General features: G+C 44.0%; 1 protein-coding gene across 2 annotated transcripts in view; it reads left to right on the top strand.

Annotated features, from left to right (window-relative positions):
* The window catches only part of LOC146855188 (uncharacterized), a 1,301,788-nt gene that overhangs the window by 311,140 nt on the left and 966,975 nt on the right, over nt 1–23,673 (top strand). The window contains exon 3 of one of the 2 annotated variants that reach the window (XM_085650581.1): nt 16,048–16,177. In XM_085650581.1, the coding sequence (XP_085506707.1) occupies nt 16,048–16,177 (130 nt within the window). The remainder of the gene's footprint in view (nt 1–16,047; nt 16,178–23,673) is intronic. The other variant, XM_085650582.1, reaches the window with a different exon arrangement.

A 23,673-nucleotide genomic window follows, 5' to 3' on the forward strand; every position in this document is an offset into this window, starting at 1 on the left:
TAAAATTCGGTATTTATGAATCGGTAAATGTGAGGCTACCTACATATGGCCCTGAGTGAGGTAATGCAGGGTCTCCTTTACTCCGGTAGGCTTACCGTCGAGAGAAGGAGACCGAGAGCGGACTCGAGAAGACGATTAAAAACTTCAACAGCAAGTAAGCAATTAGCAGATTGAGACTGTGCTTCAATATACCTAACCACTCAAATTTCTTGACTGGAGAACTACTATTGAGCCTGTTCACGCTAAACCCTTTCCTCCCTTACGCTTTACCTACTCTCTCCTTTACCAGTTTTTTTCCTTTCCCTGTACCCTTTTGCGCGCCTTCCATTACAAGTGAAGCAGTGTGAACTCAATGATCTACAGATTCTCTTCCCAGGAGAAGTTGCTGTAAGGACTTGGAGAAAGCTATTTAGTGAACTCTTATGCACCTACTAATTGAGAACAATCAAATGAATATAAAGACCTGCACAATAGGTAAGGAAGGAAAGAAGTAGAATAAGTGGTGGAGAGAGAGAGAAAGTGTAAGAATAGGATTGTCTTACCTGTAATTATATCTCCCTGTGCATTAGGTCATCTCTATCATATGTCAACCAGTAGTCATCTTACTGGAAAAGAATAGAAGCTGAAACTCCTGTGAAACCTGGTAGGGAGAATAACGTTATATCGAGTAGAGTAAGAGGAAGATGACTAATGCTAAGGTACAGAATTGAAATGCTGTCTCCCTCTGTGCATTAGGTATACTCGAACTATCTTCACCAGATAAGGAGTCCAGGCTAGCACGAGTGTCTCTTCTCAGTCCCATTTCCCCTTTCCCCCTGTCTTGAGCAGCTGCTCTTATGCAGTGTGTTCTGGAGGGTGGGTAAGGGAATCTAGTGTCATTCTGCCTCTGTGAAGAGAATCAGGTACAGCGGCCCTGACAGTTACCCAAACTATCCTTCACCTCACCATCCAGTGCCTCGCACACGTACTCCACACTACTCTCCTGAGATTGGCAAGACAGTATCTGACTGTCTCTGTCACTCAACCCACACTCTTCTGGGAAGTCTTCACACTCACACACCAGGACTTCAACCATGGGAGAACCACTCTCCCTGCACCTCTCATCTAGAGTCCGTAGAGTGTCCTGCCCACCACTAGGACCATGAACCCCTGCGTCAGTTTCCCCATTCTCCTCAGGGACAATGCGCACTACTGGAGCTACCTCACGTCCTTGAACCTCCTGGTGTATGTCAACCCCCTCCTTCAAGTCAGGCGCCGTATCTCTGGGTGTATGTACTGCTCCCTCAGCACCAGATAACTCACTTTTGCTGCCACCATCTGAGCTGGACTCCACCTCCAACTCAGCAAATCTCACTTTCTGAGCTGCCCAAATTTCTTCTTCTTGGACTAAGGCCCTCTGAGCCTCATCAATCTCTCTCAGCTCTTCGTCAATTTCTCTCAGCCTCTGCCCATGAGCCAGAAGCCAGCTATCTTTTTCTGTCTCTCCCTCACTTTCAGGGAATTTCTCCTTCTCAGACTCAACTGGTAGTGTTGCCTTCCAGCTGGGTAACTCATACTGAAATAGGGATGCCTCTAGATCCTCCCTGGACCTTCTCTTCACAGGCAGCCCCCTTTCCTTGAAAAACACACGTAGCTCCTTCATTGTGTAGACAAACCTGTGCCAGAAGTCGAGTTCCATTTTGCAACAACTAACTAGAGTCATAGTATCAAAAATACCTCCAGGAGGACACCATAAAACAGAAAAACAGTATGTGGTCGCGTTTTGGTCTGCACTCACTAGTAGTGTTCACCAATCACTGTACATGAGTCACAAATGCAAGCCCAAATCCCACTGCTGCCACCAATGTTAGATTTGGGGGTCTCTAGTTGGCACAGGTAGGTACTTGTGACAAATAGGGACCCTTGCCTCTAGTCAGGGTAAGGGGTACAATCCTAAAATAACCCCTGCTCACCCCCTTGGTAGCTTGGCATGAGCAGACAGGCTTATCTCAGAGGCAGTGTGTAAAGCATTTGTGAACACATACAGTAATCAAGTGACAACACTACAGATGGACACCCCACAAGTTTTATATCAAAATAAGTATTCTTTATATAGATTTAACACAAGACCACAAACAACAATAATCCACAATACTGTACTTAAAATGGTAGAATTTAGCTTAGTTCTCTTTAGATCTTAAATGCAAAACTTTGAGGTAATGTACCTTAAGATGCGACACGCAGGGCAACGAAAGTGTTGCAGTGAAGGTGATGCGGTAGGTCCTTACACGCAAAGGCGGTGATGCGTTGAAGATCTGGTGCAAAGAAACAAAGATGGCGTCTTCTTGTTGATGCGACACGCATCCCCGATGTTGTGGGATGTCTCGGCTCGATGCGTCAGCTGCAGCGGCGACACCCTTGTCCAGTGATGCGACGACACCGGCTTTGGCGGCGACACTCTTCTCCAACAATGCAAGACGCTTCCGCTCGATGCGACAGTTGCAGCAGCGACACCCTTGTTCAGTGATGGGACGACAGCGGCTGCGATAGCGGAAAGCTTCTCCATGGATGCAAGGTGCTTCTTGTGATGCGGTGCAATGCGACAGCTCCAGCTGCGACACCCTTGTTCAGTGATGCGAAGGCAGCGGCTGCGATGGCGACACGCTTCTTTGGTGTTGCGAGACGCTTCTCGTGGTGTGGTGCAATGCGACAGCTACAGTGTCGCCACCCTTGTGCAGTGATGCGACGGCAGCGGCTGTGACGGCGACACGCTTCTTCGGTGTTGCGGGATGCTTCTCATGATGCGCTGCAATGCGACAGCTACAGCGGCGACACCCTTGTGGCAGCGGCTGTGACGGCGACACGCTTCTTATTCTTGATTAGCTTCCAGCTCCTTATGACACGCAGTCCATCAGAAGGCCCAAATACTGCTACAGGCACTTCCAAAGAACTCTTGGGGAGCTGGTGGTTGAAGTCTGTTGTCCCTGAGACTTCAGCAGGAGGCAAGCTCTTCTCTCAAACCCTTGGAGATCCTTTAAAGTTGAATAAAGTGGACACAAAGTCCTTTCTCCTTTCTTTGGCAGTCAGGCAACCACTGCAGGCCAATCCCCCAAGCAACACTTCAGCTTAGGGATAGTCTCTCCTCAGTTTCTTCAGGTTCCACTCCTCAGCAAAGGTTTCTTCTTGTTTCCCAAAGTGATCTAAAGTTCTTGGGTTTGGGTTCCAATATTTATACCCAGTTTCTCTTTGTTCTCTGAAGGCAGAGAGGCCTTTGCCTAGTCCACACCAGTTCTGGTCAGTCCTGGAGCACTTTGTTGACAAGACTCCTTCTTTCCTTTCAGAGTGCAGGGCAGAGACATCAGACGCACCACAGGAGGTGGAGCCAGCATTGTGGAGGGAAAGCACAGCCCTATTCAGGTCCCAGGTGCAACTCCACTCACCCATCTACATGGAGATCTCTCTATTCAGCCCTGTGCTGACTCACCCTGTCTCTGGGAATTCCCCAGCCCCCTGGAATTCACCAGCCCCTGTCACTCAAACTCAATACAAGGAATACACAACCTAGCAGAGGCAGGTTTGGATGGTTAGACAAGAAAATAACTACTTTCTAAAAGTGGTATTTTCATACACAGAATGTTAAAACCAACTTCACTAAAAGATGTATTTTATCATTCTGAGTTCAGGCATACTAAACTTGAATTTCTACCATGTTCCCTGAGTCAGCTAGGATTATAGGATGTAATAAACAAACTGCCCATTCTGGCCTATGGGGAACAGGTAGCCTTGCAATAGTGAAAAATGAAAATGGCTGTAATTCACTATTAGGACATGCCACACACACCAGGGCATGTCCTAGCTTATACTTACAATGCACCCTGCCCTTGGGCCTACCATAGGGGTGTCTGATATGAAGAAAAGGGAAGGTTTAGGGACTTGCAAATGGGTGCACTTGCCCAGTCAGCATGACAGTACCAGACTGCACGGAGGCTCTGCAATGGCAAGCCTTAGACACACTTTAACAGGCTGCTTCTGTGGGTGGCACAACCAGTGCTGCAAGCCCACTAGCAGCATTTGGTTTGCAAGCCCTGGGCACACTCAGTGCACTTTACTAGGGTCTGACAAGTAAACCAAATCAGCCAATCATGGAGTCACTAATCCATACATCAATTTACAATAGGGAGAGCACATGCACTTTAGCACTGATCAGCAGTGGTAAAGTGCCCAGAGTCATAAAACAGCTAACAACAGGTCAGAAAAAATATAGGAGGAAGGCAAAAAGTTCAGGGATGACCCTGAAAAAAGGACCAAGTCCAACAAGTACCATTAACGTGGGTAAATTGTCAGCCAAACTGGTACAACACTGCAATGAATATAAGCACTCTTTCACGTGGGTGGTGCTAGAAAAAGTGGTTGGGGGCACTTACAGTATAAATAGGGGTTTGGCCACTAAAGAGGCACAGTGGATTTTCCAAGAAAAATGTGATCAAATTGGATTAAATGATTTTATCGAATGGAATAAAGTCAGAAATTAAACATCATGGATTATCCATGCTTGAAAAGTTCCAATTCTGTTGGTGTCCGAGAGGGTGATACCTTTCTATCAGCACTTGTTTATCAGTCTTTGTTAGTGTTTTTTGGCTGTGATGTGAAGGGCAGCCTTAGCACATTGTGTGATGAATATATTGGTACAATAAAGTTTGTTGAGAGCATACTCCCAATCTAAAATGGCTATTGAGGGAGTTGATGATGTGAAGGGAGTCCTTAGCGCATTACAAGAGACTGTGATGAACACACTTGTACAAGAAAGTTGGTTGAGGGAACACTCCCCTTCCTAAATGGCCACTGAGGGAGGGAAGGGATCACGTGATATGTTGACTGGTCAACCGAAAATTGAGAGAGAGGGGCAGACAACATGTGTCCTTTATAGAGTTGTTTTTATCTTTTAAAATTTCTATGGGGTCCTTTTGAAAGAAAATGAGGTAGAAAACACCAGATTTCTAACCCGTGTACCTGATTCTGATGGCATTCGGGTCGGGCAACACAATGTTATAGATGGCCCCCAAGGTGGGATATTAGTCATATGACATGGGGAGGTATAGGGAGTTGGATGTGTTCTTATATCACAACTCGTTATCGCCGAGAGTGAGGGGTGATGGAACTCGCTCCGTTCTGAGAGGTGTTAAAGTTGCTGTGTGTGTTGTTTTTGTTTTTTTGACAGAAAATAAGAGAGAAAACACCCGGTTTCGTAAACCCTTGTACTTGTATTATAATGGCATTCGGGTTGGGCTTCGTTAAGTTCAAGATGGCCCCCATGGGTGGGATAGGAGTCACATGACATGATGACCGTGACGTGAGATGTAGCTGGATGTGTTTTTAAACTGCAGCCCTATCCCGCCGAGAGCTAGGGATGATGAAACGCGCTCCTTGTGAAGAAGGCGGTAAGGCTGTTAGCGTTGCGCTTGGGGCTCAAAGTGAGTCATTGATATGACGAGGTCTGTCGGTAATACTGAGGACAGCCTATTCAAAGGTGATGCCAGGATTTGGTAACTATTGTTGAAGGCGGTGAAAATAAGATGTGGAGGCAGTCATCTCTATGACCAGGAAACGAAAAAACAGGGGTGTGAATAATTATCCGTTTTTCCTTTGTGTTTAGAACTTGTACTACAGTAGAGTACATGCCCAAAAGGAGGGACTTATGTTTGGAGGCTTCCTGAGTGTGACGGAGTGTAGACCTGGTACGAGTGACTTGGGCTCCCACATGGTAATGACACTTGCTGAACTAGGTAATGATGTGTGTTGAATTCTGGAAAGTGAGAGTTTTGTTTTAGTAACCAAGCCTTATCTTTTTGCATTTGACAGTCATTTTATAGAACGACACCAGTGTCCAAAATTGGTGATTGATGACCTGACGAAATTGCCTTGAAGTAATGCTGGCAATGAAACATGTCGGCTGAGTAATAAAGTGGTCTGCATAAATACAGCTGGTTCTAAATTTTCAATAAGTGCACAACTGAAGAATAAAGTTAGTAATTGTGCTACTTATTTCAGTTTTAATTTTCCCGGTTCTTGTTTTTGTGGTAGTCGTGATATACACATCACAGTTGTATTATAACTTTCGGCACTAATGTTTGGGACACATCTTTATTTTTTAAGACAAGATGGTTACCTATGATGAGAAAAGTGAGCATAGCTGTTGAGTACCAATCAGCAAGCTCGACTGGTGGTGCACATGTGAGTTGCCATCTTGTCCTTTCACATATTTTTTGTAAAAGGGTTACACATAGCTTGGTTTAACCTGTGTTTGACTCACTATTAAAGGTACACCCCTTTATATATAGGGGATACATGGGAATTGACTGTCATTTGCAAAAAAATCTGTTTTAGAAAATTCAGGCAGTAAAGTGGAAGGACACTACCTCTGATAAAAGTGAGGAGTGGTAGGGAAAAAGAGTGATGGAATCCCCGCCTCCACTTATATGAACATCCTCAAGAAGAGGAGCCTTGGATGAACAGGTCTTTGTATTTATATTGTATGTTGAGAGGAGGGCGACCTGTTTATTTCTTTCCCTCTATAGCTCCTTATTGATTGAATATTGATGCACTTGTCAGGCCGAAATGACAGTTTAACACTGCACACACAGACACTGCAGATACAGACCTGAGACATGTTTGCCGGGCTACTCATGTGGGTGGCACAATCAGTGCTGCAGGCCCACTAGTAGCATTTGAATTACAGGCCCTGGGCACACCAGGTGGACTTTACTAGGGAATTACTAGTAAATCAAATATACCAACCGTGGATAACCCAATCACTAATACAATTTACACAGGGAGCACTTGCACTTTAGCACTGATCAGCAGTGGTAAAGTGCCCAGAATCCTAAAACCAGTAAGAACTAAGTCAGAAAAATACAGTAAGAAGATAAAAAGTCTGATGATAACCTTGCAAAAAGGGCCAGGTCCAACTAATTATACATTTTGAGGTGTAAAAAGACTGCTCCTTTCTTAACAGACCATCAGTATTTGCCCTTTTGGAACCCATAGTGGCTAACATTGTGGTTTGGGGTAGCACAGAGGAGGATGTACATCACTCAATAAAGGACTCCATTTTGGAACTCCTAGTCAATAACTTGAGCCAGGCCAGTCTGCAAAAATCTCACCAGTTACTTAGTCATGCATAGGTGAACATTGTTGTAGTGTACATTGTTGTAGTGTCTTGGAGGGGGTGACATGGAGTCTTGGTAAGGAGACACCTGTTCTTCCTCCTAAAGTCGATCTTTTTAATAAATGGAAGTTGGTGGTAGCTAGACCGTTGCCCTCGGATTCACCTTTGTTCTTGTTTTCCCATCTTTTTGTAGTGTGTTTCATTCAAACATACTTTGCATTAGTACTTTTCTTCAAATTGCTTCTGTGGACTGCTTCATAATTTGAACTGTCTTACCCCTGTCTTATGAAGGATGTACTGACTCTCTTCTGTCTTTTGACTTGTTAAAGGTTTCATTAAGTGCCTCGAACCTTCCTTTTGAATTTTATGTCTAGCTTGTTTGGCATTTGGGGCTACTTATCCAGCTGCAGTTAGAAATAAATGTTTGAAAGCCAAGCCAAAGATTTCTTGCTGTACAGCATAGGTCACTTTTATTGTTTCCTAGTAATTAAGTTGATATTTGAGATGCCAACCAATGCTCTTCTTTCATGGTGTAGACCAGTATGCACTGGGCTGGTTATATCCTCTAAAGGAGCATCTAGTCAGTCATTGCTGTGCCCAGAGTTGCACCTGTGTGAAGCTCCTTCTCTTGTAGTTCATTTTTAAAGGATAGTCCATTGTTATGGTCAGACCATGTTGTAAAAGGGATTGGCGTTTTCTATATGTGCCATGATCAGTTTACTTCTTATGTTTTGACTGTAGATAAGGATTTGCATGGTCCTTAGTCATACATGCCCCAGGAAAACGACCACCCTTCAAACATAAGTAATGAGTGGGAAGAAATTCAGAGTGTTTTTATTTCTTGCGTACACTTTCCAAGTATATATGCAAAGAGTAAGTACTGAGATGAGTAAGAGGAGCAATAGAGTGTAAGAAATTGGGTTTTGGTTGAGGCGTGGCAAAGACTCCCTCAGGCATCAACCGCAATCCTTGTCAGGGTGAACCTCAAAAGTCACTAAATTAACCTATAAATTACCCTCTGGTAGCTTGGCACAAAGCAGTTAGACTTATCTTAGGCCCAAAGTGGAAAGTATTTATGCAGCACACAAACAGTAATAAAGTGAAAACACAACACAAGAGATATCCCAAACCATTTTACAATAGAATAATTTTGGCTGAATAGAATTATTCCAGAATGACAAATATCTAATTGGCAGAACCAGAGATATTTATTTTAAAATGTTGATACAGCGCCTAAAAGCACAAAGCGCCACACACTTTCATCTTGTCATTATTAGACCGGGGGAATATCACAAGTTTAAACCGACAGCACTGGAGAGCAGGCTGGATCCGGGATCCAGGTTAGTCCCACTGAAAAAGTTACTTTCTCAAAGTGCGACACGAAGAGTAACATTCAAGGTGGAGTAGGCCATGAGGTGCATGGAGAGCATTGTGGATGGTTGTCACAGTAGCTCAAAGAGCCAGTTGCGAGTCGCAGGCCTTCGTTGCAAGAGCTTTGGGTTGGTGGTTACTGCAAGCTGTCATTGCTGTAGTGAAAAGTGCAAATGTTGTGTTGCTGGTTGTCACTGAAGGTTGCTGTAGCTCTAAAAGTTGGGTTCACCACAGCTTCACCATGCCGGTCAGCGCGTATGGCAGAGTCTTGCATGAACGGGCAAAGAGTAAAAAACTTCTAGATTTCACCTTTTTTCACAGGAGGAGTTCAACTGATACTAGCACAGGGTCCAGGACCTGAGGATGCGCCTCTTGGGGATCAGGAACTCACTCCAGCAGAGGCCAGTAGTTCAACTGAAATGTCGACAAGAGTGCACTCAAGAGTGGCTCTTGACATCCAATAATTATACCTTGTACCAGTCTTTGAAGTGGTGGGAAATTCAGATACTATCCCCACATCTGGTTCTGGAACGTTTTCCGCTTCCCCTGTCAAGGCTCCAAGAAGTCTGAAGTGAAAAAAATTAGTGTCTGGTTCCTTTGTGTTTGCTGCCGACAAGCTCTTTAAAGTGTAATTGCGGCAAGGCACAGCTCCGCTATCAGCCATCCTGGCAAGACTGCCCATTCTGTCTAGACTTAGTCCTTTTGTGTTGCTGTCTGGATGGAATACACAAGCTCCAACAGTGGAGCCATTAACAGTCCTGTGGCCCAGGACAGAGGCAGAAGGCACAAATGATTAGGGCAAGCAAATGCCAACTTTATAAAAGTGCCATTTTCAGAACTTTGACATAAAATCAGACTTTACCATTAAAGAGGATTTTAAATTGCAATTCATTTGAGTGTAAACACAATATTTCCTTCTGCTCCCAATCAAAGGTTATCACTTATTAAATGTAATTGGGTAACCCAATGCTAATCAATGGGACAGATATACCTGACAGTAGTGAAAAATGACATTAGTTTTTCACTACCAGGACATGTAAAACTTGAACCCACATGCCCTGATTTTTAATTACCATGCACCCTGCCTTATGAGCGTTTGGAGCCTACCTTAGGGGTGACTTATAAGTATTAAAAAGGAATGTTTATGGTTGGCATAAGGTTTACTTTGTGAGGTCGAAATGGCAGTTTAAAACAGCACTAAAGGCTGCACGGACAGGCTTGAGACATGTTAAGCAGCTACTTCAGTGGGTTTCACAGTGAGCTGCAGGCCCACTAGTGGCATTTAATTTACAGGCCCCAGGTACATTTAGTACCATTTACTAAGGATGTGCAAGTGATCTAAATGTACTAATTATGGGCAGGCCAATTTTACCATGTTTTAGTGAGAGAGCAAAATCAATTTACCACTGGTTAGCAGGGGGGAATTGCTTTGGATCCTAATGTCAACAAAATGGTTTTAGCAACAGAAGGCAAACATCTGTGGGTCACCCTGCAAAAAGGGCCAGGTCCAACAGGGCTTAATGTCCTAATATTTTACCTGTCATCCTTGTTATTTCACATTTTACTCTAAACCTCCTGTCTGTTTTTTCTGGGACCTGGTAACAAAGGAGGAATACATAAAAAATGTATTTGTTGGACAGAAGCGGGGTCTCTATTTAAATGTGTAAATACACCTCGGTATGTAGGTAATGGGACAGGAAAACATAAGAATATGGAGGAAGATCAGTGAGAAGAATTCACTAGTTTATTTGTCTTAGTTTGAGAGTAACAGTATTTGGGAAACTGTGCATCTCTGTTGCCAAGAGATGTGAAAGAGGCCTAGGCACCCACTAGCTCAGTGATGTGATATTTCACCATCCTACTTTTTAGGACATAGGCGCACATGTATTTTTTTAATCTGTTCACTATTCCAAACATTTCCTCTTGTTATGAGCCTACCCTCTTGAGAAATTGTGCTTGAAATGCATGTCCCTTTTAGCTCTCCATGCAGACAGCTTTAGCTCAGGTCATCAGCTCTTCAAGAATAGTAGGATCAGAGTAACGCAGACGGAGGGAGGGATTTGGGCTGGCCCCCACTACTCACTGTGTGTTTTTTATGTTTTGCCATTGTTAGAAAGTGCTGTGGGCATTGGCATTTTGTGGATATTTCTTTGGTTCCATTTGTGTTCCCATTAGGTTTTATTGATGGGGCTTCAAGTAGCCCTTTTGTTAGATTGTAGATAGCCGATGTGTACTTTTTCATGTATTTACGTTGCTGACATGAGAGCATAACAACTGATAACCTATAGCTTTTTTTGTTTAGGCACTGTGGTTCTTTGCATGCCTTAGCCTTTCAAATGGTGAAAGCGCTATTCACAAATAGCCCTTGCTCGTTCTTTTGCTTCACTTTGCTATCATGGTTAAATGGTTCTGGATTAGTTTGTTCACAAACTAATAACATGTATACATGGCTCTCTCTCACCAATGCTACAAAATACAGCTGCTATGTTAAACGTGTCTATTGTGCAGGACGTTGCTGTGTATACTTTGTAGGTTAAATAGGTCAGTACAGGAAATTAGGGCAATCCAGCTGGGCCCCAGATCTTGTAGCCATTATTGAGCCAAATCGGGGCTGGCCCTAGTGCAATATGAATTTGTCGGTGTAAATGCTGATTCTGGTACATAATCAGCAGCGCTCGCACTTTATATGGGTTCTATGTTGAGCAGCGACCTGCAGGCAGTGACGGGCATTTTCATATTTTCTCTTCCAGCTGGGCCCAAAAAAACGGTCTAATATAAATGGCCTTCAGGCCTCCTTTTGTTCGAGTAGCATCCTGGCTGGGAGCTTACTGGAGCCAAACACCTAGGTGCGAATGTAATAGAGGGGGACAAAGGCACACAGCTTGTTATCACTCTAAAAGTGCTTGATTTGGAAGCAGGTTTTTGACTTTGTTCAACCTCTGTATCTACGCTATAGGCAAGCACAGTAAGAATATCAGATGTATCTATAACAGTAATTAGACACACAACGATTTAAATCACACTTACTCATTTATTTTATTTATTTATTCTTTATAGCACTACTCATTCCAACCTAGGTGGTAAGAGCACCTTGCATCACAGACACCCATAATGAAGAGACAATAAATCATACAAGTGAGTAAATCATCATCATCATCAAAATATCTTTATTTCGGCGATTTGCCTCAAAAAGTACAAAATAAATATATACACAGACAGACCCTACACAGCATAAAATATGTCAGACCTTACACAGCATAAAATATGTCATAGCAATACATTAGGTGATGATCAGACCCCTTCTTCTGTTCCACATTGCAAATAGAAATTGGGATACTGCGAAGACTATACATTCAGATGTGTCTGTCTTGAGGATTCTAAAAGCATGGCTACATTGCCAAAAACCCATGTTTTTGCAGATAGGCACTATCCAATGTTTCCTTGCTTTGGTGTATGCAGGGCAAAAAAACAATACATGGAGCTCATCATCTTTATCACAGCTACAACCAGGGCAAGCCTCAGTAGAGGTGTGTGCCCAACTACTGGTGAAAGCTCTCAAGGGTAAAGTGCCATATCTCCATTGAAGATATAATTTTCTTGATGCAATGGGATAAATAATGTCCAAAAATTTCTCAAATTGGTAAAAATCCTTGACACTTAAAAATGATTTGGTTAAAACTCCATTCTTGGGAGCAGTCTGTACTCTGGTAAGTTGCTCCGCCACGTAGGTCTTGGTAAGCAGCTTCCGCGAGATCACCTTACAGCTTATTTCAGGTTCATACCACATGTCGTCTAACCCAAGTTTGATAAACTGGGATTTTAAGAACATAAACCAAGACAATGAGGGTTACAAGGTATAGCAGGCACATTTAGTCCGGGCTGATAAGCATTATATGTTGAGAGTGCATGGTCAGTAAAAACACAAAGTCAAGATTTAATATGTAATGCAATAATTCGAGTTGTCTGTACTAATAAGACTTTAGCAATACCCAAATGAAGCTTTTTTAACAATCTTAGAAAAGTGACAGATTGAGAATAATACATTAAGGTTTTAAACTCATGCCTTACATTTTGCTTTTTGCTCTTTCATGCTGGTTCATAGCTCACTGTGCTAGATTGGAAGGACAGCAAGTAACAAAGGGATCACTAATAAAAGAATACATGAAATAAAAATATGTGATCTGCATGACTAACCAGTTGGTTTGAACAGGCCCATTAACCCTCAATGCTATTTTACAGATCAAAGCTGTGACTAGACAGAAGACAGGTCTCTCCACCGAGTGCGATAACCACTAGAGTTATCTTAACACTAGTATTATTACTTCGAATATTGCAGAGCTCACAAAGATCTCTGCAACAGGTGCTTTAACCTCAGAAGATATTTTAAAACACAGGTTTTTTGTGACTAATTAAGTAAGCCAGAACAGAATTACTGTAATATTTTCCTAGCTGCCAATTTCTTTGTGGCAGAATTTAAAAAGTTGACTATCAGTCTCCTCTTTTTATGACTCTGCCCCTCCTGACTCCACCCCTTTCCACAGCACTGCACCAAGTACCACGCAAACTTCCTCTTCTGGCTCATGTTTTTTATAACGTCCTTCTTCGAGGGTGCAGTTTTGATGCATTCCAGTCTGCAAAGGGGCAGCACACATATGGTATGGCTTTTGGCAGACTAATAGATTGTTTGGTTCATAAACCGCATCGCACTGGACTATATATATATATATAATTCACTGAAAAAACCATAGGTTTCACACACGTTATAGTTAGCGGACACTTCACTCATAAAAAACCAATGAAATTCCCCCGTTATAGTTAGTGCAGGCAACTATAACTCACGCGACCGCAATCCTCTGCTGATGACATATGTGTCTTTATGAAAAAAAAATATTTGCAATATATGTATAGCTAAAATTTAATGGAAGAAGACATGGGCAAATAAGTGTCTAAATACAGTATTACCATCAGCAGAGGATTGCGGTCGCGTGAGTTATAGTTGCCTGCACTAACTATAACGGGGGAATTTCATTGGTTTTTTATGAGTGAAATGTCCGCTAACTATAACGTGTGTGAAACCTATGGTTTTTTCAGTGAATTTGCAAGGTTTTTTAAATGCTAATTCCTAACTATAACGTGTGTGAAACCTATGGTTTTTTCAGTGAATTTGTACGGTTTTTTAAATGCTAAGTTACTTTACGGCGTTCGTGGCGTGCGCGCCCACTTCACGCAGTTTGTTCCGTGCGCGCACGGTGCGCTTCGCGCACCGTGCGCACACAGTGAGTACGCGGTGCGCTTCGCGCACCACGCGCCCTCTTTACGCAGTTAGTACCGTGCACGCACGGTGGGCACGTGGTGCGCTACGCGCACCGCGTGCCCACGTTACGCTGGATGGGCCATGTACGCACGATGCGCTTCGCGCACCGTCTGCACACGGAGGACATATTATGCGCTTCGTTGTGAAAGGTTATCTATTAAATGTTCAATATCTGATTATGCAATGCACAAAAGGTGCCCTACGGGCACCTTTTGCACACGGGGGGGGGGGAAATTGGGGATATTTTTTTTTTTTAAGTATTTATTACCGTACGCGTACGGTAAGCGCAATCGGCGTTTTTTAAAAAAAAAAAAAAAAAGAATTTTTGCCCTTGGGGGTTCTTTTGGGACACCCTAACCAAGGCTAGGTGGTTAGGAGCTGTCTAGCCTGCCCCTTTTCCTGATATACAACTTTGTTTTTCCTCCCCCCCTCAGAGTGCGAGAGAGAAAATGGCGGCCGCCATTTCCTGGTTTCGACCGATTCGAATGTTTACTAAGATCTAACAGCCAATCAGAATCGCGCTCGTGCACGGCACCGTACGCGTACGGTAAGCTTACCGTAAGCGCACGGTAAGCGCACCGTAAGCTGCCACAGGTATATATATTGATTTAAATGCTATTTTCTCAGGAACTACTGAACAGATTTACACCAGACCTACAAAAGGCACTTCCTTGACCTGTCGACTACCTCTCTGCCAAATTTCAAGTAACTCTGTTCAGCCGTTCGGGCTGTAGCTGTGTCTAAAGGTCCTATGGAAAAATGCATGGGGAAAACGCGTTTTGGGACCCCCCTTTTTTCTCAGCCCCCGCTTGACGAATCCCCCCGAGACTTTCAGGGTAGGAGCGGAGCGCAGCGCCCCATTAGTTTTGAAAATTTCGCTAAGATTCGTCTACCGGCGCCAAAGTTATTCCAAATAGAATGTTGCGGATTTCCTATGGAAACAGGGTCCTAACTATAACTATCTACTGGCGACCGCCAGTAGATAATATATATATATATATATATATATATATTCACTTAAAAAACCATAGGTTTCACACATGTTATAGTTAGGGGGACATTTCACTCATAAAAAACCAATGATATTGCCCCGTTATAGTTAGGTCAGATAACTATAACTCGCGCGCCCGCAATCCAGTGCTCATGACGTCACATATTTCATTACTCATGACATGGACAGTGGCATCACTCATGACATCACTGATGACATCATCTTTGTGATAGAGTGGCGGTCGCGCGAGTTATAGTTATCTGACCTAACTATAACGGGGGAATTTCATTGTTAATGTCCACCTAACTATAACATGTGTGAAACCTATGGTTTTTTAAGTGAATTTGCAAGGTTTTTTAAATGCTAATTCCTAACTATAACGCGCGTGAAACCTATGGTTTTTTAAGTGAATTTGTACGTTTTTTTAAATGCTAATTTTTTTTATTTTTTATGGTTGTTCACCGTGCGCGCAAGGTGCGCGCACCCCGCGATTTAAAAAAAAAAAAAATGTTTTTTCACCCTTCGGGGTCCTTTAGGGACCCCCTGACAAAGGCTAGGGGGTCAGGAACTCTCTACCCTGCCCCCTTTTCACGTTCGCCACCTCTCTTTTTCACTCTCGCACCCACAACAAACAAAATGGCGGCCGACACTTCCTGATTTCGACCGATTCGAACGTTGACTGACATGTAACCACCAATCAGAATTACGCTCGCGCACGTTAGGGTGCGCGCACGGTGCACGCACGGTGCGCGGCTATAGATATGTATGTGCTTTTAAATGCAATTTTCTCAGGAACTACTGAACAGATTGACTCCATATGTGCAAAAGGCACTTCCCTGACTTGAGGACTACCTCTCTGCCAAATTTCAAGTATTCTGTTCAGCCGTTCGGGCTGTACCTTCGACTAAAGGTCCTATGGAAAAATGCATGGGGAAAACGCGTTTTGGGACCCCCCTTTTTTCTCAGCCCCCGCATGACGAATCACCCTGAGACTTTCAGGGTAGGAGCTGAGCGGAGTGCCCCATTAGTTTTGAAAATTTCACGAAGATTCGTCAACCGGCGCCAAAGTTATTCAAAATAGAATTTTGAGATTTCCTATGGAAACACGGTCCTAACTATAACTATCTACTGGCGACCGCCAGTAGATAATATATATATAATTGTCATATGTACATATCTGATTAAGAATATGTTTCTCCACCTAACAGCTTCTCTCTCTTATTTCAGCAGGATTGTTACGCTGGCAAGTTTGAACATGTCGCTCAGATGAATGTATTTCAAGACCAACTCTTACCCGTTAGGATTCCTGTAAAGCTGTTTTACACGAAAAGCACATCTGAGGACGCTAACTGTTCAGGTAATGGACAGAATCCTTGCTAATTTCCTCGCAAATACATCATTTTGCCAAGTATGTGCTCTTTCAGTCCTGTTTTATTTGAACTCAGTTGGCTTTTCTACATTTAATTTGAGTCTATCTACTTACACAGGCTAATGTGGCATCTATTGCTGTAAATCTCAGTGTGGTCCACCACATTTACACCCTTCAAGGACAATGCTATTTTGGGTATTTGCAAGTGAAGGTGAAGCCACAATGTCGACGCTACACATAAATCTCTCACACTCTTGATTCCTCGGTCGTCATCTTGGTCCGTGCACCCCCCACCCCCACCGTTCCTTCTCCATCGCCCTGGAATTGATGTGTTCCTGTACTCTGCGGCAAACTGTTGCTAAGGGATAAAGCTCCGAGGTCCCTATTATGTGACAGGGGCAATGCAATTTGCAAATTGCATGTGCAGCCAACCAGACCATTTCATTAAGCCTCAGCAAATTATAACCGAGAATGTATATCATTTTGTAGAGGACGAATACAAAACAGCAGGAACTCAGCAACCTTCATATAAGAGTAGGCAAACATGGAAACAGCATGCTTTGTAATGTGTGGTGCAACGAGCATTTGAAGATTACTGTGCAAAATAATGAAAAACATTTATACAAGAGACCAGACCATTTTGAAGAATAAACAAAAACGCCAGAGTACATGGTTGTTTTTAAAAATAGAAGTCACCTAGTCTGCTAGACCTGAGTCCAGAATCTGATATTGTAAGACAGGGAAATTATGAAGGTAAAATGCAGAAGAAGAATGCAAGGATGTACTGTCATTTTAATATAATTATTCTGCAGAAGAAAAGCCACAGAAAGTAAATTCTATGTTTTCAATATTTTATTCAAAGAAACTCACTAAGTGGATCTAATAATCTTGTGGCAGAGATGTCTAAATATTAATAAGTGCTTGCAAAGCCAATAGGTCTCACTTTGCCAATGCTTGTTAGCTGACAGTATTGGCCATGCCAGAAATTGCAGTGCAAGCATTGGCAAAGTCAATTGCAGCCTCTAGCCATCTTGGAATGGTATTTTCTATATTCTCAAGATGGCTGTTATGTTGCGTCATCTGTCTCTAGGGAAGACCCAAAGAGTGCAGCCAGAGGTATCTTTGTGACCGCTTGATATACTTATAGGAGCACACAAGGCAATACAGTGGTCACAATTGAGTTAATCTTGCAGATATACATGCCTAGATCTCTTAAATCGCATTCAAGTTTGCATTTGAGGGAAGTATTGTATTTTCAGGGAATTTACATTTAAATTTGTTTTCCCCCTAACTAGAGAGTTTTGTGTTATTCAGAACTTTGAAATCACTTTGCTCAAAATGATCTCATATGCGAATGCACAAGACTGGTCTTAGTTCAACTTTCAGGACCAGATCTACTAACATTTTGCATCTTGGTTGCACCACATTTGTGGCGTATCCATGACACAAAATGCTAGTAAATATTTACAGTCATGCAAAGGGGGATTTGTGCCGCCTTCAGTGGCTTTATAATTTTTTTTTAACTCAATGCAGCGGTTTGCGCTGCATTGCATTTTATTCTGGAAGGCATTCCATGGGTGGAACATGGGCGTTCCCGTGCATCCACCCAAGCATTTCACACAATCCCAGATTTAAAAAAGTGTGAAAACCTGGGATTTTGTGAAATCACTACACCTCCCAGAGAATGGCGTAACGAGGAGTAAAATCTTATTTTTTTCCTCATTGTTCCCTCTTTCACTCTTTCTTGCAGCACTCATAGAAAGAGTACAATTCCTCCAGAGATTATTTTTTGTGCAGGAAGTTATGCCTTTATGCAGTATTTGTTTTGTTTTTGCAATGCAGGCACCCTTACACCTTGCCTGCATTGGCCCTAGACTGCCTGCAGTGGCCCAGCAGAAGGTGAGAGCAGAAATGCTCCATATATTTGTAAATATCGAGCATTTCTGCCCTCTCACTTTCACACAACTTTACTTGCTACCCTGCTATGCGTGAAAGTTTAGTAGATGCGCCCCTCAATCTTTAGCGTGCTTATGACGGGCTGAACTCCAGAGAAATGTATCTGTGTTCTGAAGGACATAACCTTTCTGACCCACATTCACCATATTTCGAATGTTTCATGTGAACTTACCCCTTATTTGATACTAACGTGCAGGTCTACAATGTTAATCTGACTTCGTTACAATAGTTGTGTGGATTGCAGCCAAAAGACAGTTGACACATTTATAAACTCCATTACAAAGAAAGGCAATCCAAGTGACAAAACCATCATGTTACAAACAAAAATGAGGCCATTTAATCTGCATTAATCAATCTGCACGGTAATATTTTGAAAAATACAGCTGTTGAGGTAGTGCCCCTGCAACCTCAACACAGGTTTAAAAGGTGAAGCGATGGGGACCTCAGCATAGTCAGGAGCCCAGTACAAGTGAGCCGTTCTTAAACCCAATATTTTGGGGGATAACGTATTTGACTTAATTTTCTGCCGGAATTTCAACCAGATTTTGACCTGATGCCTTGAGATCCATTTGGGGCCAGTAATAGTATTCAAGGGCCTTTAGATCGAAGCCCTGGTGGTACTAGATGGGTTAGAACTTCTCAAATAGCATGCCACTGTCATGTAAGGCTTGATTAGTCATGGATAATATCTTGAGGTCTGGCAATGAAAAGAGTTCTGGATAAAGGTTATGTTGATTTCTATAAATGGCCCTATCACCTGTGAGGGTATCCTGGTGCTTTGTAGGTCTGTGGGTCTTGCCTCGGGCTTAATCGAAAAGCCAGGTCTTCAGCATCTTGCAGAATTCAAGTAGCGATGAGGAGGCTTTGATGAGGTGAGGTAGGTTGTTCCACGCTTTAGGAGCGATGTATGGGAAGGCATAACCTTGTGCCCTGCTTTTGTGCATGCGTGGCATGTTTGATAGTGACAGTTCAGCTGCACTTTAACTTTATTCATCTTATTCTGCCCTCTCATATCTACCTTCCAACAATCACAGTTTGCTGCTGCCTTTCTTGTTCTCTGATGACCTCATGAGCTAGAGCTCCTGATCCACTTGCCCCAACCGCTGTTTCTCCTTGGCAGCCTGCACTGCTGTCCTCCTTCCAACCGATGTGTCTGTATGTGTCTATTTGTGTGTGTTCACCTGTGTATAGTAGTATGCATATGTGTAGGGCTTGTGTGTGTAAAACTGTGTCTAGATGTGTGCAATGAAAATGAGCCGGGCCACTCAATCCTTTTTTGAGCTTTTACCATTAGAATTCACCATTCTAATATGGCTTTCCACCATGTGAGAACAATAAATTAAAAATGGCTGCCTGCTTCCTGATACATGATGCATTATACAAGCATCATGATGCTCATGTTCATCACAATGCATATGTGCACATCAATGGACATTTTGTAATGGGATTTCTCAATGGAAAGTCCATTGCAAAATTGCCAGACATGCAGTCACATGCATCTTGACGTACGCCTAAGCAAAGCCAATAGCTTGGACCTTTAGAGTGGAGAAAATTGGCTTTTCCAATGTTTCCTTTAAATTAGCTTTGCTTTGATTATTTTTCCAGCAGTATATTAAATGGATACTGTAGGAAATTGGGTTATTGATTGGGGGGTGGAAGACTCACTCAGGCAACAACCACAATCAATTGTAGGGTGAACCACAAAGCCACTAAAATAATCTGTGCTTTATCCTTTGTTAGCTTGGCACAAAACAGTTTAACTTAGAGGCAGTGAGCAAAGTATATCTGCGGCACACAAAGAAAGATAAAGTGAAAACACAACAAGAAAAATCACAAACTAAATTAGAAGAATAGAGTACATTGACACTAAAACGAAACAAATCCAATTAGCGGAACATGTGTTATGAAATTTATAAGTTTTAAGTGAAATCTAGTGTTAAAAAGAACAAAGCAGCAACTGCGGGTATCTGGTTGCACAAGACCGGGTCAAAGTCAAACATTAATGCAGGCTACAATGGAACCCAGTTCGCATACAAGGAGTGGATTGGGCGAAGCCTCGGCTTACCTTCGGACCTGAAAATACATTTCAGAAAAGTTCTTAAGAAGGTAGAGTCTAAGTGGGCAAGGCACCAGGCTTTTTCCGAGGATGAGTTGTTGACAATGGACAGCCACTGAACCAGGTCTCTGTAAAGCTATTACTGAGGACAAGAAAAGCTCAGGCCAGGAGAAGTCAAGAATCCACACAGAGGAGGTCATATTGTCAGTGATGAGGTGCTGTCCTTCATTGAGACAAGTGAAGATTTCTACCTTCGGACTTGGACGTTTTTTCTGGAGATTGGATTCCTCCAGTGGGACAAGTCTGTAGGTTGTACCCAAAGAGGACTCAAAGAGGCCAGATACCATCATTGAGAGATACAGCTGAAGAGGATCTGCTGCTCAGGAGAAGAATGTAGCGGGAGCTGTCATGAAGGCAATTCCCCCAGGGATGCACCTTTGTCAGATAAGCTTGCAGTTAGGTTCTGTCTCCTGTCGGTTTTCGTCGAAGTTTTTGCTGGGAAATTGTTTAGACCTGCACCCACTCGTGCCCAGGACCAATAAGTGGACTCCAATGGCTAGTTGTCTAGCCCCCTGTTAAGTGTCAGGGACACAATAGCTAAAGAACCCTGCAGCTGCAAAGTTGCAGCTGAACCAGTTCACCCTGGGCTCGCTCTGGTCTCCACTGGTGTAGCCAGGAGAGCGAGTTCCAGCCCCAAGAGGTACCGCTCAGGTCCTGGACCCTTGGCTACTGCTGGAGTGACCTCCTTCTCACCGCAGAGCTGCAACTTGCCAACTTAAAGCCAAAGAAAACAGTTTTTAAGCCCAGAGTCCAAACCTCATAGACCCCTGCTACTTGCCGGTTTGGGGGGAGCCTCGAATGCTGCTGAAAATTTTAACTTTTACTAGGCCCCTAAACTTTGACGATCCACTGACGTTGTAAGGAGACCGGGTGAAACTGCTCACATCCGACCTTGACATCTATCACAATAGGCCTGAAACTTTGACTTTGCCCCAGACCCTCAAGTCTGAGGCTCATAGACTACCGCTAAGAGTGAAAATCAGTGATTTATTCATCTAATTTTTGTCCTTTTGGCATCTGTTTGAAGATAGTAAATATACTCTATGGGTCCCGCATCGCTAGTGGGGGCTAATGATTTCCATGAGCCTGTCGCCGCTGGAGGAGCTGTGCCCTTGATCCGCTATTGCTTTGCTGACCGGTGGGGAGACGCTGACGGGACTGCAGGTCCCAGGAGCCCGTGAGCTCCACAGCTGGGGAGCGGACCGCCCACCTGAGTGAAGAGTCCATAAATAACCTCGCGGAACCCGCTGGCGCGGGTCCCGCATCGCTAGTGGGGGCTAGTGATTTCCATGAGCCTGTCGCCACTGGAGGAGCCGTGCCCTTGATCCGCTATTGCTTTGCTGACCGGATGGGAGACGCTGATGGGACTGCAGGTCCCAGGAGCCTGTGAGCTCCGCAGCTGGGGAGCGGACCACCCACCTGAGTGAAGAGTCCATAAATAACCTCGCGGAACCCGCTGGCGCGGGTCCCGCATCGCTAGTGGGGGCTAGTGATTTCCATGAGCCTGTCGCCGCTGGAGGAGCCGTGCCCTTGATCCGCTATTGCTTTGCTGACCGGAGGGGAGACGCTGACGGGACTGCAGGTCCCAGGAGCCCGTGAGCTCCGCAGCTGGGGAGCGGACCGCCCACCTGAGTGAAGAGTCCATAAATAACCTCGCGGAACCCGCTGGCGCGGGTCCCGCATCGCTAGTGGGGGCTAGTGATTTCCATGAGCCTGTCGCCGCTGGAGGAGCCGTGCCCTTGATCCGCTATTGCTTTGCTGACCGGAGGGGAGACGCTGACGGGACTGCAGGTCCCAGGAGCCCGTGAGCTCCGCAGCTGGGGAGCAGACCGCCCACCTGAGTGAAGAACCTCTGTCTATCGGTTCCCGTTTTTGTTAACATCACCCGTCTCCATCTCGCGGGACGCGACGCGGGACGCCCAGGACGAAGCCCGGACTAAGGGCGGACAGTCTGTGACAGTCCGGGACTGTCTGAGGCTGGGCTGAGCTATACTCTTTGTATTTTGCGTTGGAAGATCAGGACTGAGAAAATACCTCCTCTGGTAAACTGTTCCCCTGTTATATTGTCCAGTAGTGTTACTAGGCCTGTGCATATTTCACTGCTGTCGATAACTATTACCTTTTTCCACTTTCACAATGCCTATAGGTCAAAGGGACTTACTTATATCGGGGACAGGCCCTCTCGACAATTACCTAGTGAAAAAGGTTAATAAAATAAATAGCGACCGAAGGGCCTCTCTGGGAATGGATAGCCCCCAAGTCAGTACTCATGATCCTCCAACTTCTGTAGTGAGTCCGTTGGAAAATGGTACTTGCGAGTCACCCTCCACAGTCGCTGCTACAGTTACAGCTCAGGTTCACATGGATCCTTCAGTTCTAGACTTATATATAGCGAGTGAAGTTACTGACGAGGTCACCCCTGACGCCAGACCCGTTAGGAACTGTAGAAAGCAGCCAAGTAAAAGGGGGGGGGGTATATAAAGAAAAAAAAAAGGGCTGACAATACGGAACAAGTACAGGCCGATCTAGATGAGCCCTTAAATGCTCGTATCGGCAGGAATGTCGTAAACAGCCCATTACACCCTGATCAATTCTCACAATTACTTACCTCCGTAGAGGTTTTACTTGAAGCTAAATTAGAATTACTTATGCAACCTCTAGTCCGGAAACTTGACATGGTCGCAGATGAGGTTAAGAGGCTAGGTGGATTGCTAACAAAACACTTAACCTCTTCAGTGCCCATGACGAGATAGTCTCGTCATGGAGCACGGTTGCGCTGTGCCCATGACGAGACTATCTCGTCATGAACCCCACCCACTAGTGCAACGCCCGGCACAGGAGGGGGAAAGGGTGTGGCACTGAAGGGGTTAAACTGGGTAGACAGTAACAAAAAGAAGGGGCTGTGTGTACCTGGGCAAGAGAGCGTAGTTAGAGCAGAACACCAACAGCTACCTTCTCAGCTCTCTAATACTAATGCTTTAGTCATACCAACCCCCCCAGTGTCCACTTCAACCTCAAGTATAGTTACTCCAACAGTAAAGGAGTCGGTCCCGGCTTATAAAGGCGGGGTGGAAATGAAAAGTAGATCTATAAATTTACCCCCGGCATGCTCCCCTTACGTTGTGATTTTAACTAACGTACCGCCACAGGACAGTCACTCAGTCTTAACGCATAAGGAATCGCATGACTCCCTTAAGCACATGGTTGCATAGGAAGTGTGGGTTCCCATTTAATCTTGCTGACGATATTTTAAGCACTAGAAGAGTAAACTGGATTGGGCCTTCCAAAAAATCCTGCACAGGTGAATGTGTTATAGTTAATTTTAGATACACACAACATGTGGCTATGGTTCTATTGAGGGCCGCCTCCTTGGTACAAGATGTTAATAGTATTCAGGCGCGTCCCCTTGGTT

Source organism: Triturus cristatus, chromosome 4_1, assembly GCF_964204655.1.
Source record: "Triturus cristatus chromosome 4_1, aTriCri1.1, whole genome shotgun sequence".
NCBI lineage: Eukaryota > Metazoa > Chordata > Amphibia > Caudata > Salamandridae > Triturus > Triturus cristatus.